Source organism: Oxyura jamaicensis, chromosome 4, assembly GCF_011077185.1.
Source record: "Oxyura jamaicensis isolate SHBP4307 breed ruddy duck chromosome 4, BPBGC_Ojam_1.0, whole genome shotgun sequence".
In the NCBI taxonomy this organism is placed as follows: Eukaryota; Metazoa; Chordata; class Aves; order Anseriformes; family Anatidae; genus Oxyura; species Oxyura jamaicensis.
Window position 1 is genome coordinate 86,741,332 of NC_048896.1, and position 14,244 is coordinate 86,755,575.

At 42.2% G+C, this 14,244-nt stretch overlaps 1 protein-coding gene across 4 annotated transcripts in view; it reads right to left on the reverse strand.

Annotated features, from left to right (window-relative positions):
- The window catches only part of MSANTD1 (Myb/SANT DNA binding domain containing 1), a 49,186-nt gene extending 35,817 nt beyond the window's left edge, over nt 1-13,369 (reverse strand). Inside the window, exon 1 of one of the 4 annotated variants that reach the window (XM_035324934.1) lies at nt 13,192-13,369. In XM_035324934.1, coding sequence (XP_035180825.1) covers nt 13,192-13,339 — 148 coding nt within the window. In that variant the 5' untranslated portion in view covers nt 13,340-13,369. Of the gene's footprint in view, nt 1-2,364; nt 2,422-8,964; nt 8,996-10,248; nt 10,307-13,191 lie in introns of those variants that run through there. The other 3 variants (XM_035324935.1, XM_035324936.1, XM_035324938.1) reach the window with 3 other exon arrangements.
- Nucleotides 13,370-14,244: the final 875 nt, after the last annotated feature.

Genomic DNA, 14,244 nt, shown 5'->3' on the forward strand with positions numbered 1-14,244 from the left:
ATTCAGAATTAGCTGTGACTTTTCCCCTCCTCCAATAAAATAACTGATTAGGTGCATAAGAGTCCACAGGAACACAGACTTTTCACCAACAGAAGGTATTTAGGTACCTCAAGTTTTCTTCCTCCATGCTGAGATCCCACCATTTTGGCTGAGCTGAACCTCTTAGCACTCATGCGCGTGGAAGCCCACTTGAGACTGGGAAGTCGTGAGCATGGCTAACGCTCCTCACCACATCTCCAGCGTCAGTTCGAGAGAACAGCTGCTCCGATTTTCATTTAAAGACATGGCTGGAGGAAGAGGGAGTGGTTGGGGTGGCATGAAAACAGCACCTGCCGCCAGGGCAAGGTGGTTGCAACCTCTCCCTGCTGAGAGAGAGGTGCTGGGTTTGGACTCTGCCTCCAGGGCCAGTTTTGATTTTTATCCAGTGCTGTTTTAACGCGAAGCGTGCAGTAAGCAGCCCATGGAATGGCGCCAGATACCTGCTCCCCACCTCCGTTCAGGGGAGGTCCCTAGCGGTAGGCTGCAGTCAGGCTCCCACTTGCTTCTCCTCTCTGGCTCTGCGAATCCTCTCAGCACCATGGCACAACTTCAATAGGAAGGGCTGAGAGGTTGCCTACAGCCTGGGAAGGGACAGGTGGATTTGAATATCCCTTAGGAGAAGGAGGACCCAAACCGAAGTTCGACCACTTCTGAGAGAAGAATTAAAACCATTACGTTATTATACGAAAACCACTGCACCAGTTATTTGTATCTTAAGCAGCGAGCACAAGGCTGTGAGCCGAGGCCTCAGCAACAGGGCAGGTTTGACTCCCCCGGCCGGGTTTGGAGCTCGCGGTGTGGGAGCTGCTCACGGGATGCAGCATGAGAGCTGGCACAGGGAATGGGGGGCAGAAGGGCACCCCGCAGCCCTAGCAGTCCCCAGTGCAGAGGATTCAAAGGAGAAGTACTGGGAACAAGCACGGGTGCACCAGGAACTCAGGGGCTACTGTCCAGAGGGTGGAAGCTGTTAGACAGCAACACGGAGACAAGAATAGTGGTGTTGGATCAAGTGCCAGCAGCCTGACAAATGGAAATCAGTGACTAAGGCAGTCAGTCTTGGCTCTAGAGCTCCTGCAGGAGCTCCAAGGATGCCAAATCTTCTACATGAGACAGGCAGATTTGGGCACATTGAGGAGGTGAAGCTGGAGTTTTGGTCAAAGGAAAGGAAAGGGCACATCGCAGCCTTAGGACACACAGCACCAAGTTTTAGGGGGTGTATGGTAAGGTAGTGCTCTTAACACAAGGAAACACCACTGGGCTGTCAGGTTGGACACTCGTTTTTGTGTTCTGTATTAAACTCAGGCTTTTCTCTTGTACAAACCTGGTGGGACAGATGTCCAAATGCTGTAAGTCATTGTCACCCTCTTGAAACCACCAGAGTCCTAAACTTATAATTTAGGATCAAAATATCAAACTAAAATCTCTTCTATCACCACCAAAGTGCTTTTAACCCTGAATTTTCAAGTGTTTAAGATGAGGTTAAAAACAGTCTAAGCTCCCTGACCATTAAACAGATCAAAATTCTGTAGTCCAATGAGGTATTGAAAGTTTCTATAGTTTTACCCTAGTCTATCTTTCTGTACCTTCTTCAGCCTCCAACTAGATGAGAGATGCTGCAAAAAAAGTTAACTAAAGGATTTCTTACAGGAATTCTTAAAGTAGCTGTTAGCCAATATGTTTTTATCACAAACTAGCACTGTAAAGTAACAGCTCATTCTAAGTTTAATTGGTATAAAATAATATGTTTGCAATTAAAGAGCATGTATATACGTGCGTTTTTAAATACTCTGAGCATGTTTTTCTTAAATTTTGTTGTTTCTTCCAATTCTTTAAATACGTATTTGAAAAAAGTGGAAGGACAAATAGCACTTATTTAGAAGCTGCGAGTAAGCCATTTGAGAAAACATGCACATTTTAAACTCACTGAAATGTACTAACGATAAAAATAGAAGTTATGTGGTAGAAAAGTGACACTTTTTGATGAAATAGGGGGTATTTTGCTCTAAATAAGGATAAATGAGCAGGCTCGGTAAATGGAAATATTTGCAATTCATTTTAGACATTTGTCAAGATAATTTTGTAGTTAGGTGTGCATAAGAGCTGCAGAATTGGTATCAGCTCTCTTTCCTCCAGGAAAATAAAGTCTGACACAAGATTTTGACTTAGATTTCATACTGACCTCAGCAATATAGTCATTAGTTTATCCAACAGCATTAAAACTGAGCAGCAAGCGCCCCTAAACCTCCTCCCACAAAATAAGAAAGTGACAGATAAAATTCTACATTGTTCCACACCAGTGATTTTTAGACAGAATTTCCCACTCACCTTAACAAGGTGATAATTTAAAAATCTCTGCCAAAGAATACAACCTCCTAACTGGATTCCCACAAGGCTGAAGACACCTGCTGGTGGAGTTTAATATCCTGCAATCTATAGCATCTGAAAATGTTTGGGAAACTTGTATTAGGCAAAAGTACAGAGATTAAATTCCTTGGAGATTTTTTTTTTTTCTAAGGAAAAAAATAAAAAAGTGGATCCTACATTTTAATAACACTGAGCACAAGACACAAACATACGGTCCTTCCAGCCAAGCTCTAGATGGCTAGAGGAGAAATACCATATGTGCTGTATCTTCACTGACTTGCTACAGCCATTTTTATTTTATTTTATTTTTAACATTTGCAATGGTTTGGAAGCCTTACAAAGTTTAGCCTTGCTTTTGCCATTTGGAGAGCAATACTAGTCAATCCTGCTTGAACTACCCACATTATTTAATTAAATATCCAAAACTTAATTATACTACATGCCAATACACTGTGTGCTCTTCCAACAGGCCCTACTATCCAGCCCCATAGATACTACCACCACCACCACCTCTTTATTCAATGCAAAACAAGGTATCCTTGGCCTATTGCACTCCTCCTCTTTCAGATCTCACATTCAATATTCTTCATCTGTGGCACTGCATTAGAGCTCAGCATTAAGTCTTAACCCTTTGGCATTAGCTGCTTTCTTAGATCCACTACCATCATTCTCCTAAAGCAAAGAGTGAAGCAAAGATCACATAATAAAATCTACACTCTTGAGTTGCACTGCTACAACAGCCATTAACCTGTACCTTCATGACAGCCTACATCCTCAGACACCCAAGCTCCTTCTCTCAGGGGATATGTTCTTGGTGAGACATCTATGCATTTCAGCAATGAGACTGTCAAATCTGTGGTAGTGAACTACAGCCAAAATCTGAAGAAATATCCCCTCTATACTTCTGTCTAGTTCAGTCAAGATGCTTCACACGTGCACGAGATCTGGTGCAGGTTGCAGACCTCAGGAGCCCTAAGGACCAGAAACTCCCAATTAAGGCTAAAAAATAACACAACAAACAAACAACAACAATAAAAACACAGCACCTACTCAGTTTAAAATATGCTGAAAGCCAGCACCCCCAGTCTCTAGTCAGAAAATAGAAAATAGGGTGGTTCATAAGGAGATGAGTTTGGCCTCTGAAACTAATGCATCAAACTCCAAATTTGATTTGATCTAAATAGATGACTTTTCCGGGACTGGGGATCCCTAAGATAAATCTGTGTGCTTAAAGAAGAAACTCTATGATTCTATGAAACGCCAAACCTGACAGTCTTCTCCATGGATTGGGGCAGTATCTCAGCTCCTCTCTTCTGACATGTTCATAGCCTCACAGCTGGAGACTGATATGAGCCTTCTCAACAGTTCCTCTGACTCCCAGAGGAGTCTCTGTGATGTGTTTATTTTAATGGTACAGACATAAAATGGTTAGGCGAATCACTGAAGGCATCTACCACTACTTTTTGATTCATTTTGAGAAGCTGGCAAGCAAGAAAATAACATGCAGCAAACAGTCAAAGTGAAGAAACTTTTTTTTTTTTCTTCATAGATTGTTACAAATTTTGGCCAACTTAAAATAGACTTCCTCAATTAAAAATATATCCCACTTCAGAAAGACAGTGGTCTAGTTATGATCAAGTCATCTTTGTGTAGACTTGATTTTTACCATGGAAAATTAAATAATGCAGTCTGTAAGGAAAACTAATATAGCAAAAGAAAGAGCCAGTTATATCTAGATGAGGAATTTTGTCAGCATAGTTATTTCACTGTATAACAGAACTTAACCATGAATCATTTAATTCCTCTCTTCCAGTGATTACAGGTGATATAAACATGAGCAGAGTTTAACAAGTTTATTGCATTCAAATCAGACAGAAGAGACGATTCTGTAGCAGCATTTGAGAAATATATGAAAATGTATGACAGTGCCAGCAGCAGTAGATGACTGAACACGGTGTCCTCAGGGGTCCTTTCCAATCCTATGTTTAAGTTCTCGTACAGAAGCCACCGGGTATCTATGACCACTCTTGCAGCTTTTCTGTGCACCATTTCTGCTTCTGCTGTATTCAAGGCAGTTATCACACTGTGCAACACTTGGGTTTACCATGGATTTACACAAACTATTTTTTTTTTCTGTGAAATCTTTAACATCCTATTTATCTTCTTGATGACTATGAATGATTGAACTGATATTTTCCAAGGATACTTCACAATGACAAAGTTATTTTTCCTAAGTGGTTTCATCTCCATGGATGCATAGGTACAGTTCTTTTCCACTTATGCATTACTTTGCAGTGGTCTAGACTGGGTGAGAAAATGGAAAAGAATATTCAGTCATTTTCATGGACAGTTTTAATTTTGACTCCCTTAAAATATTCTTGCAGGTAAAGTCTGACATTTCTCCTTTTCTTCTAAAGCATTAGTAGATAACAGTAAAGATACCAACAGGGACTCTTGTAGCTAGTGACTTCCCTGCATTTGGAAAACTGATGATTCAGTGCCTGCCCTCTGGTGCTGTTTTTTGTTGTTTTTGTTTGTTTGTTTTTTAAATTTACAGCCAATTAGAACTATAACCAGTTCAAAACTGCAGGAACATTTTCCCTTTTATTTTACCCTTGAGAACTTAGGGGTTTTGACAGACATTAGTGAAGGACTTGCTAGTCCAACCATACCTTATCAACTGAATCACCTCTACCCATGGGCTGCTGGGCTTCAAAATACACAGATTCATGACAGCTTCCTTCTACAAAATCCATTTTGACATTTACCTAACATATCATATTTACTCCGCAAATTCAAGTCTTCATTTTAGTTTAGATAAACTTGCCTGAGGAACGTTAGATTCACCACTGTAAACAGCTCCTTAGACATCACATTTGCCACCTTCACTTGCCACAGCAATTATTTAATTCATATCAAACAAAACTGTTTGACAACTCCACATTTGGGACTCTTGGGTGGCTACCATGGATACCACCTATTTTTATCTATAGCATTATGCATTTTATCAGTTTGTTCTAAACCTGTTCTGCTGACACTTCAAATTAAAACAGTTCTTTAGACTCTTTCAGCTACCAAAATGCTCCAGAAGAGAACTCCCTCTAAGATCCTTTATAATGAACAGCAAAGCAAAGATTTATTTAGCCTTTCCATAACAACTCTATGTTCTTTGAGTGTTCTTATTACTCTGCAATCACTTATTAAGCCTACAGATTGACAGGCTTCCTACTCCTCATGTATTTGAAGGGGGGTTTCTTATTGTTTCTGAGAGTTTGGCAAGTTGTTCCTCAAAATTGATTTAATGGCCTTGTTTAACTTGCCTTTTTAACTTGACAGGATGTATGCTCTTTTCTATTTCCGCTGTTCAAACATGACCTCCAATTTCTGAAAGATGTCTTTTGACTTCTAACATCTTTCTGCTCGTCCATGTAACAATACCAGCTTTTCAGAGAGTTCTGCCTAAGCCTTTTCACAGAAGAAAGATACATGCTTCCTTGAGCTCATGTGACGTCTTCTTACTGGCTTCATGTTCTCTGCAAGTATCTCACTGTTTTAGCTGTTCCTTTTAACTACAAAATGGTGAGAAGCATTCCACACCTTAGGATTAAATTTCATTGAGCAGATTTTTTTCGTTTGCTGGAGCCGAGAAAATTATGTTTGTCCTGGTCAAGTCACATTACTCTGGGTTAAAATGAGTACTTTTTCCTATTAGGCAAGCTGTTTCACTCTGATCCATCACTTTCACTGTTGTCCCTTACATCAAGTTCAGTCTCCTACTCCTCTAACACTACCATTACTGCCATTGCTATTTCTCCTTTTCGTCAAGGGCCTTCTTCCCTTGGAGTTCATTGAATACACTCTTGAAAACACGCATCTCAAACAAATACAGTTCTCTCTTCCAAATAAAACAGGACAACAAGAGCTCAACAAGACAACAGGAGCTCATCATTCCAAAACAGAGTCCTCTGATTTTCTCAGCCTGTGTTCTGACACAGAGAATTTTCCAGGTGTTTTTAGGACCATGTTTCAGTCACCACTCTGCAATAATGCTAATTATGAGCACACTCACCACCACCATCAACACACCCACCTCCACATCTCTCTGAGATAAGAAATGTATTCCCCTAACCTTATTTTTTCTGTTTCCCACAAAAGCACTGGAGTTCCCTGGAAGGACAATTTCTTGACACCTCCGTTATAGATTGGATGACAAGTCTAAGAAGATTAGATTCTGTAATTTTTTATTATTCTTATAAAAAAAAAAAAAAAAAAAAAAGACACTGTAAGGAGAATCACTGACACAGATGACTGATTTTCATCCAGGAGATTCTAGCATTGTTCCACTATCTCATGCATTTATTAGGATTTCATTTCCTTCTGGAGCCTCAAGGGAAATTTCATAATCAGCACACCTGGTATGTATAGTATAAATAATTAAGGGGATGCCCTCTCTACGCAGAAAGGCTGTTCTGCTGTAAGAAATGGCCTGGATCACAGATTCATCAGAAAAAAACGAATCAGGGCTACGAAATACTCTCCATTTTCAGATTCAAAAGTCTCACAAACACTTACTTAACTGGAGAGAGTCAGGGCTCTACACAATCTATAGAGGAACCTACTCAATCAGTGTATTTATGAGTTATTTCAACATTATTCTTTCTACACTGTCAGCAGAGATGGTACTTTATCACCATTTATCTATCCCAGGGTATAATTTATTGCTTGCCTAACAAAAAGATCATGACACCAATTTAGCTTACAGTCACATTAAGAAAAATACTTTGTGACAAATTTGGCAATAACCCAGCACTATATAAACTGGTTTGATGACAAAAAACACTTAAGGCAAACCATGCTAAAGAAGACAGAGATAACAGGAAGCCCTCCGTACTTAGTTTTATTTATTTTAAAATTGGCAAAAGTTGCTGCTACAGCCCAAGCTTGAGTCTTCTTTGGAGCTTTTTACTCTGGGCATAAAGAGCGCTGAAGCCCTCATAGGTTGGGCCTTCTAAGAAGCACAAAACATAATACCCCAACTCGACAAAGTGGTCAATACTTCCCTTGCACTGCAGGACTTGCAAATTCATGTCAGATGACTCCCAGTGACACAGTGGAGGCATTCGCATAATTTTGATCTAAAAAGGGGTCGGTCCATTTTTCCTTTTTGAGGGTAGAGACCCTCCATAGCTGGACAAGGATTTTATATCCACCAGCTTTCACTTAGGTACTTTGCATCTTTCTCTGTTTTATTATCAGAACCCTATGTTCCAAATTCTTCTTTCTGCTCCCTTTGAATAATTTCTTTCTTTAATCTGTGTTTAATACTTAAACTGCAGATCCACCCACTTAACATTTTTTTTCTCCAAACAAAAACTTAAGTTCTACTTTAAGATTCTAAAAAGTTCTGTCCTAAGAGTGTGCTTCACTTTAGGCTCCCATCTGCAACTGTGAATATTAAAGTATGGCACAGTGAATGGCATACTTGTGATTTGGAATTCAGTTTTGCAGATAAAAGAGGTTAAATAGTTCACTTAAATATGCCTCTTTGATATGTAACTGAAATGTATTTAAACATTGAGATTTGCTCACCATCATTACTTCCATTTTCCAACACATTAACTGGATGTCAGCAGTCAGACCAAGGAAATCAGCTTCTCATAAAGGGCTCTGTTCTAAATTCTGATGACTTTTTTCCAGCTTAAAAACCCTAATGACTAATTTTTGACCGATTAAATTTTAAATTAACAAATCCATGCAAACATGCAGCTGTCATTATGCAAACATACTCCCACCCTTTCAACTTGTTCAGTTACCTTAGGTCGATCTCAGTGCTTACACTTTTTTCTAAAGCAATCAGATTTTAAAGACCTAGGACTAATTAAATCCATTGCTATTAATGTGAGCAGGCCATGTTTCCATGGGTTATGAACCAAAGCACATTCATTAGTAGAACTACACACTTTCTAAAAACCTGATACTGTGGTTGGATCTGACTGGGCAGCTCCTCACATCTGTATGTTGCTTTAAGGGGACTCTGCTAGGCTGCACAAACACTCCTGAACAGGTCGGTCCTCTAGAACCAGAGTTGGTTCTTGGGAAGCATCACAGGATTAGTGATGATCACTAAAAAAAAAAAAAAAAAACAATTCATCTTTATCTTCAAAGTTAGTGCGCATCAGTAACTTCAAGACCTTACCTGTCAATGTAGATAAAGAAAAGCAGGAAGCAGTTATCGCATCCTGTGCTAAAATTCAGTATTTGATTTCAGTGCTGCCCTTTTCTTATCCTATCCAGAGCTGAATACAAGTGATCAGATTACTTGACCCAGTTTCAGAACCCTGAGAAAAAGTGGATTTCAGCTGAGAAAAAGGAAGCGATAACAGAAGGGCTCTGGACACGTCTGAAGGAGAAGCCTGCTAGTGAAGCTTCACAAGCTGAGCAAAATGTTTTCCCCTCTTTGAGAAGCAAATGTGTGATTTGAAAGTCTGCATAGAACAGATTTACTACCGTGGGACAAGAAATTGGCAACTTCAGGTGTTTTGTGAAACCTGTAAGACTTACCTTTCCTCATCTGCATGTTTCATCCCGCTCTAGCGGAAACTTGTACAACCATACCCTGCTCCAGCGAGCAAATCAGCCTTTGCTACATAGCCACAGTGGTCTGATTCCACTAAGAGTGCTCTAAGTACTCCCTGGCTGCAGGGACTAAGGAGTTAATTCAACTCACAGGCATACATTAAACCATGCTAAGAGCATTCCACAGAAATACCATCCTGAAGCCAGCAGCTAGAAGGAATAGCTAACCTTAGGTACGCTCTGTCTGGGCAACAGACAAGTACACTTGCTTTTTAAACTCTGCTTCAATGGGGCACTGGCAAACGCCTAGAAACCCGTGGGCATGGAAAATAAGCAGTTGTGCGGAGAGCTGCACCAAAGAATTGGAAAGCGATTCATGCAGCGTTAGCTGTGGAAGTTGTACTTTGCTTTAAGCAGACTCATTTTGAGATTGCACCACCTGTCTAAAAGAAAAAATATTTCCTCGTTTATTTTAAAAGCTGAGGCTCTGCCCCCTCCTCTTTGCATGAGCATACCATATAGACACACGGGAGAATAAAGAGCCCACGGTCCTAAGTATCCCAGATATTGATCTGCATCAGGCTATATAAAACAGCAGTATTAGCAGTCTCTAGGGAGTTTGCTGTAAAAGCAATTGGAACTGCAATTAACAACAGCACATCTTAGGATAGGGGAAGACTTATAACTAGAAGCTAATTAGGAGGGCAAACACTGAAGCTTGTTAGCTGAGATGCTAATGAGAATTATACTTGAGTGGCAGCAGCCTAGCTATTCAGAGTTAATTAGAAACCTCAGCTGATAGTATATTGCTCTTAAGAGCTTTCAAAACAAACAACTGGAAAAACTGTCCTGCAGCTAAGGATCCAGCATGCCACATTGGGTAATTCATGGGCACAGGGAACAGCCAGGAAATTACACTCAGGCATCGTGGTAATTTAACAGCCTGTGGAAAAGGCAAAGGGAAAGGGGTTTTGTAGGAGCCACCTGCCCTTGTGGCTTTGCTATGACAGTTTTGTCAGTCCATGGCAAGCCCAGTGCTCGGGATGCGCTGCCATGTCCAGAGTTGTTCACAAAGCAGCACAAGGCCGTGGGTTACTCTCCCCTTGCCTGCTGCCCCCCGGGCACGGGCATGTTTGACTCTCTCCCTACTTTGTGCAGCAAGGAGGTAAAAAAAAATATTAATAATAAGAGTAATAAATCAAGGCGCTTCGAGGTAAAATCTGTTAAACGTAACATGGCAGCAATGCGGATCGTGAAGCGTGGCCTTACCTGGGCTGAGTTGCATGGCTGGTTCCTGCTCTGAGCAGAGCCAGGGAGGCAAGGCAGAGGGGCTGCGTGTTTAAATGTTTCCTCTGTGCCTGATTGGAAGCACAGGAGCCAGTCAGGGGCAGGGGAGAGGCTGCTAAACTCAAAGTAGGTTGGTTGTTTCAGGAAAAGAGTGGATACTGGAGAACCTGCAGACTGGTTTGCAGCGAGCTGCAGTATGCAGAAAGGGTCGAGTATCAGACGGGAGGGAAAGGCAGAGGAACCGAGGGGATTTTCAATCTCACTCAGGCCCTGTTTGCATTAAAGTTTGTGATGATTTAAGCAAAATCTGGATTTTATTCTATTTATTGAAACCAATCGCAAACCCATGTGGACACTAGAACAAACTCAGATTTCCAAAAGAATATCAATGAATTTCAGGCTTTGATTAAAGCAGATAGAAGAGCATCCACCAATGGTTTTGTACCAGCATAATTAAACAGATTTCAAAGTACGACTTGAGCTAATCAAACGTGACTTCTAGCGCAGATGTGACCTGGCAGCCACTGGCTGGTGGTGAGTGAGGAGAGGGAGCTTCACATGCCGAAACCTCCCTGCAAGAGCCAGTATTTGTAAATGCATCCTCACGAGCTTTTCAGTGCCTACAGCAGAAGGGTGTGAAGGTACTGAGCACTAAGAGGAGACGCTAAGATACACAATCCATAGAGCCATCCTCATCTTAACCTAAAAAATCCCACTGCATAAGCAGTATTGTGAAGAGACAAATTTACCTCACTAAAGCTTTGGGAATCATCCTCTTCACCTGCTGCTTTTGAAGCAGAGTCAGGGATTGTGGTTATTCAGGTTTAACGGGACTTGTGAACACTGGCTGCAGCTAGAGGCAAAATTCCCCAAACACCACAGCAACATAGCTCTGGGATTGACCACACACTTCATTCAAGAATTGTCCCAGCCACAAGTCTGGGCTCGGGACACAGGACATGAAGACCAGCGTAGGCCTGGCAAAGCCCTTGTGCAAACCCAGGCCCGCCCATGGCCCACTGGTGGCCAGGCCCTGGCTGGTGGATCACCTGCCGGGGGGGGCTCCTTGCATGACCAGCTGCTACACACACTACAAGTCAACAGCCATTTGGTGACTCAAATCAGGCTAAAAAGGAAATAAATAAAAAATAAAAAATTGGAAGATTCACTTGCAGGGATCTAAGAGTGTAGACAGCAATACCTGGCAGGCAGTCCTAGCAGGCAATCCAGTCGGAGATCAAAGGGACCTGCCTTCATCTCCTTCTCCGGGCTCATTCCCTCACCACCACCCCCATCACTTAGTACTTCTGGTAGGTTTTCCCCATATCAAAGACTGCTCATATCAAAGAATTTTATGAGAGCTGCATGCCCAGCTGGAAACTATCTGGGGCAAGGCTCTAGGTGCTGCCAGGGTTTGCCTCACTGGCAAGCAGGGATGGCCACAGGCCTAGTTTGGATTTGGCCATAGAGATATTTGTGTCTTCTCTCCCTTGGCTCTTCTCATCCTCCCTCTGCAAATGCCGCAGTCCCTGCGGAGGTGGGCTGAGGGTGTCTGTATGGGACAGTGGTGTCAGGCCACGTGGCTTGTAGGACATGACATCTCCAAGGAGTGCTGGGCAGCAATTCCCATGCCCAAGATGTCAATGAAAAGTGCGTAACTATATTTTTTTCAAGGGTTGCCTTCACCAAACTGAGTAAGAGCCTGGAAGGGATTTTGCAATTTACAGCATTTGCTTAAGAGGACAAGATCTTCTGGTGAGAACCTGTCCGATTCCCCCACACATTCAGAAGGTCAGTTTAGCTAAGACCAAACCTTTCTCACGGATTAACAGGGTGATTTTCTGTCTGCTTGAGCACATTAATGCTTAGCTTGCTTTGCACAAGAAGATAACAACAGCTCCTGCCCTTTTGGTGCTGTGACTGGGCAAATAAATGCGAGACCCCAGAAGCCTCACCAGCTTGAGCAGAGCCAGCCCTATTGCTGACTTCAGAAGGTACCTGCCCATGCTGCCTTCGCCTGGCTCCAAAGCCAGTTATGTGTCATTTTTATATGCTATTTTATGTTGGCTTGCTGTACAGGGTCAGACTGTATAAGGGAAGGCAAGGGTCACCAATTTCTGTGACATGAAACCTACCTGCAAATGCTTTCTAAATGTTGCTTTCACCAACTTACCTTCAGCCTTTGGTTACTTTAGCAAATTCTTCTTTGGTTTCCTGAATTCCACCAGGAGTAACACCTCAAGTCCAGCAGACACGGTTGGACAGCAGTGCTCCTCAGACGACCATGGCACAAGTTAGGTTAGACAAACAGCTCCCAGCATCTTCAATCCAGTTTCTCTGTTCTTCCTGTCTCTTGAGACAGGCATGTTGTGAGGCTGCTAACTTCAATGTGCTGTGCTGATACCTCACTGTATTGATTTTGAGTTAATTTGGGAGAAAAAAAGAAATCTAAAATACTGTATCAAAACTACCACTGGATCATGCCTATAGCTGTATTATTATATATGTATATAAACAAAGCAAAACCCCAAACTCACAGCTCACATGAGCCTCAATCCCCTCCCTATCACCGGAAACTCCTCGGGCTGTAACCAGACCCCGGTGCTATATCTTCCCCATGTGCTTGAGGACCATGCTCTAAGCCCCAAGTGCTTCGCTTCGCAGAGCAGTGAGCCTACTGACCATGTCTTTCAGCCTCTGGGGAAAATACAACAAAATTGGGTTCTCTGGATACTTTTTGCTGAATTGTTGAGTGATCTCCTTTCTCCCCAAACACAGCAATCGCTTTGCTTTCCTTTTGCAAGATACAGTCTTTTAACGTCTTAACAACTATGTGCTATTCCCAACTTGTTACATACACTGAGTTCACTTCTTCCCTCAGCAGGGATAAATGTACAGCTCTAACCCTGAATTTCGTCTGTTTACCTTCCCCTGGCTGAGATTCTCTTTCAGTATGCCCAGCTTCACACTGCCTCACGCGCAGCATCCAGCTCAACAGGAGCTCAATTCCCCTTTCAGGCTGATGATCCCCTGCTGCAGCGGTATCACCTCCCTCCGTGAAGGATTCCTCCATGTTGTCCCTCCTCTCCTGGCGCACACCACACACCTGACTGCAAAATAGCATCATCTGTTACACATTTTTACCTCTTTTCAAAAGAGGTAAAAATTTACCCTTCCAAACAGGGCCGCTGCCTGGCTTGCATTGCAGCTCCCTGGGGATCAGTCTTTTAGCTCCACAGGACACACTGCCCCAGGTCTCTGGCTTGTAATGGTTTTAATTTTTTATCATGCTCAGACCACTGCCTGCTGTCTCTACGTTTTCATACACACTGGGGAATTTCCTTTGCTTGGCAAACGTTCATGGGTTTATCAGGATTATTTCTGGGTTTTCTATTAATGGGTTTTCTAGTAATGCCTCTGAACTTAGTTATTTCATTCTAATTCATAGCCTGATCTCTCAGAACTGACATAATACCCTCGAATTGCAACACTGTACCTTTAATCTTAGATCAGTTACCAGTCCTCTTTTTCTTCTGAGAAGAAAAAATAAAAGAAAAAAGAAAAAGAAAATGTATCAGGAGCAGAAGTCTCTCCTTTGTTGAAGCCTTTGGCCCTGGCTCAAGGCGGCTTTCACAGGAAAGTCCTGGGGTTCCCTGGAGGACTTGTATCAAACCCCACTCACTGCTGCCACCTTGGCTCTGTGCCCTCCAAGCTGTATCTTGGTTTCTTTCTGCTGCTTCCTTCCCTCTACATTTAAGTTTTTGGTAGCCAAGTACAGCTGTTGCATTCCATGGATGAGGACTAAGGAAACTTTCAGCCTAAAGAAACTAGTGAGTCCATAAGGCTGTTTTCCCTATTCCATGAATTATTTGGGTTAGGTGTGTTGGCTTATCTGTTACCTAAACAATTTGTACAGGTAGGTTTCAGCTTTCACCTGCACTGAGTAGTTCTGTGCCTTCTGTGTGACCTGTAATCCAG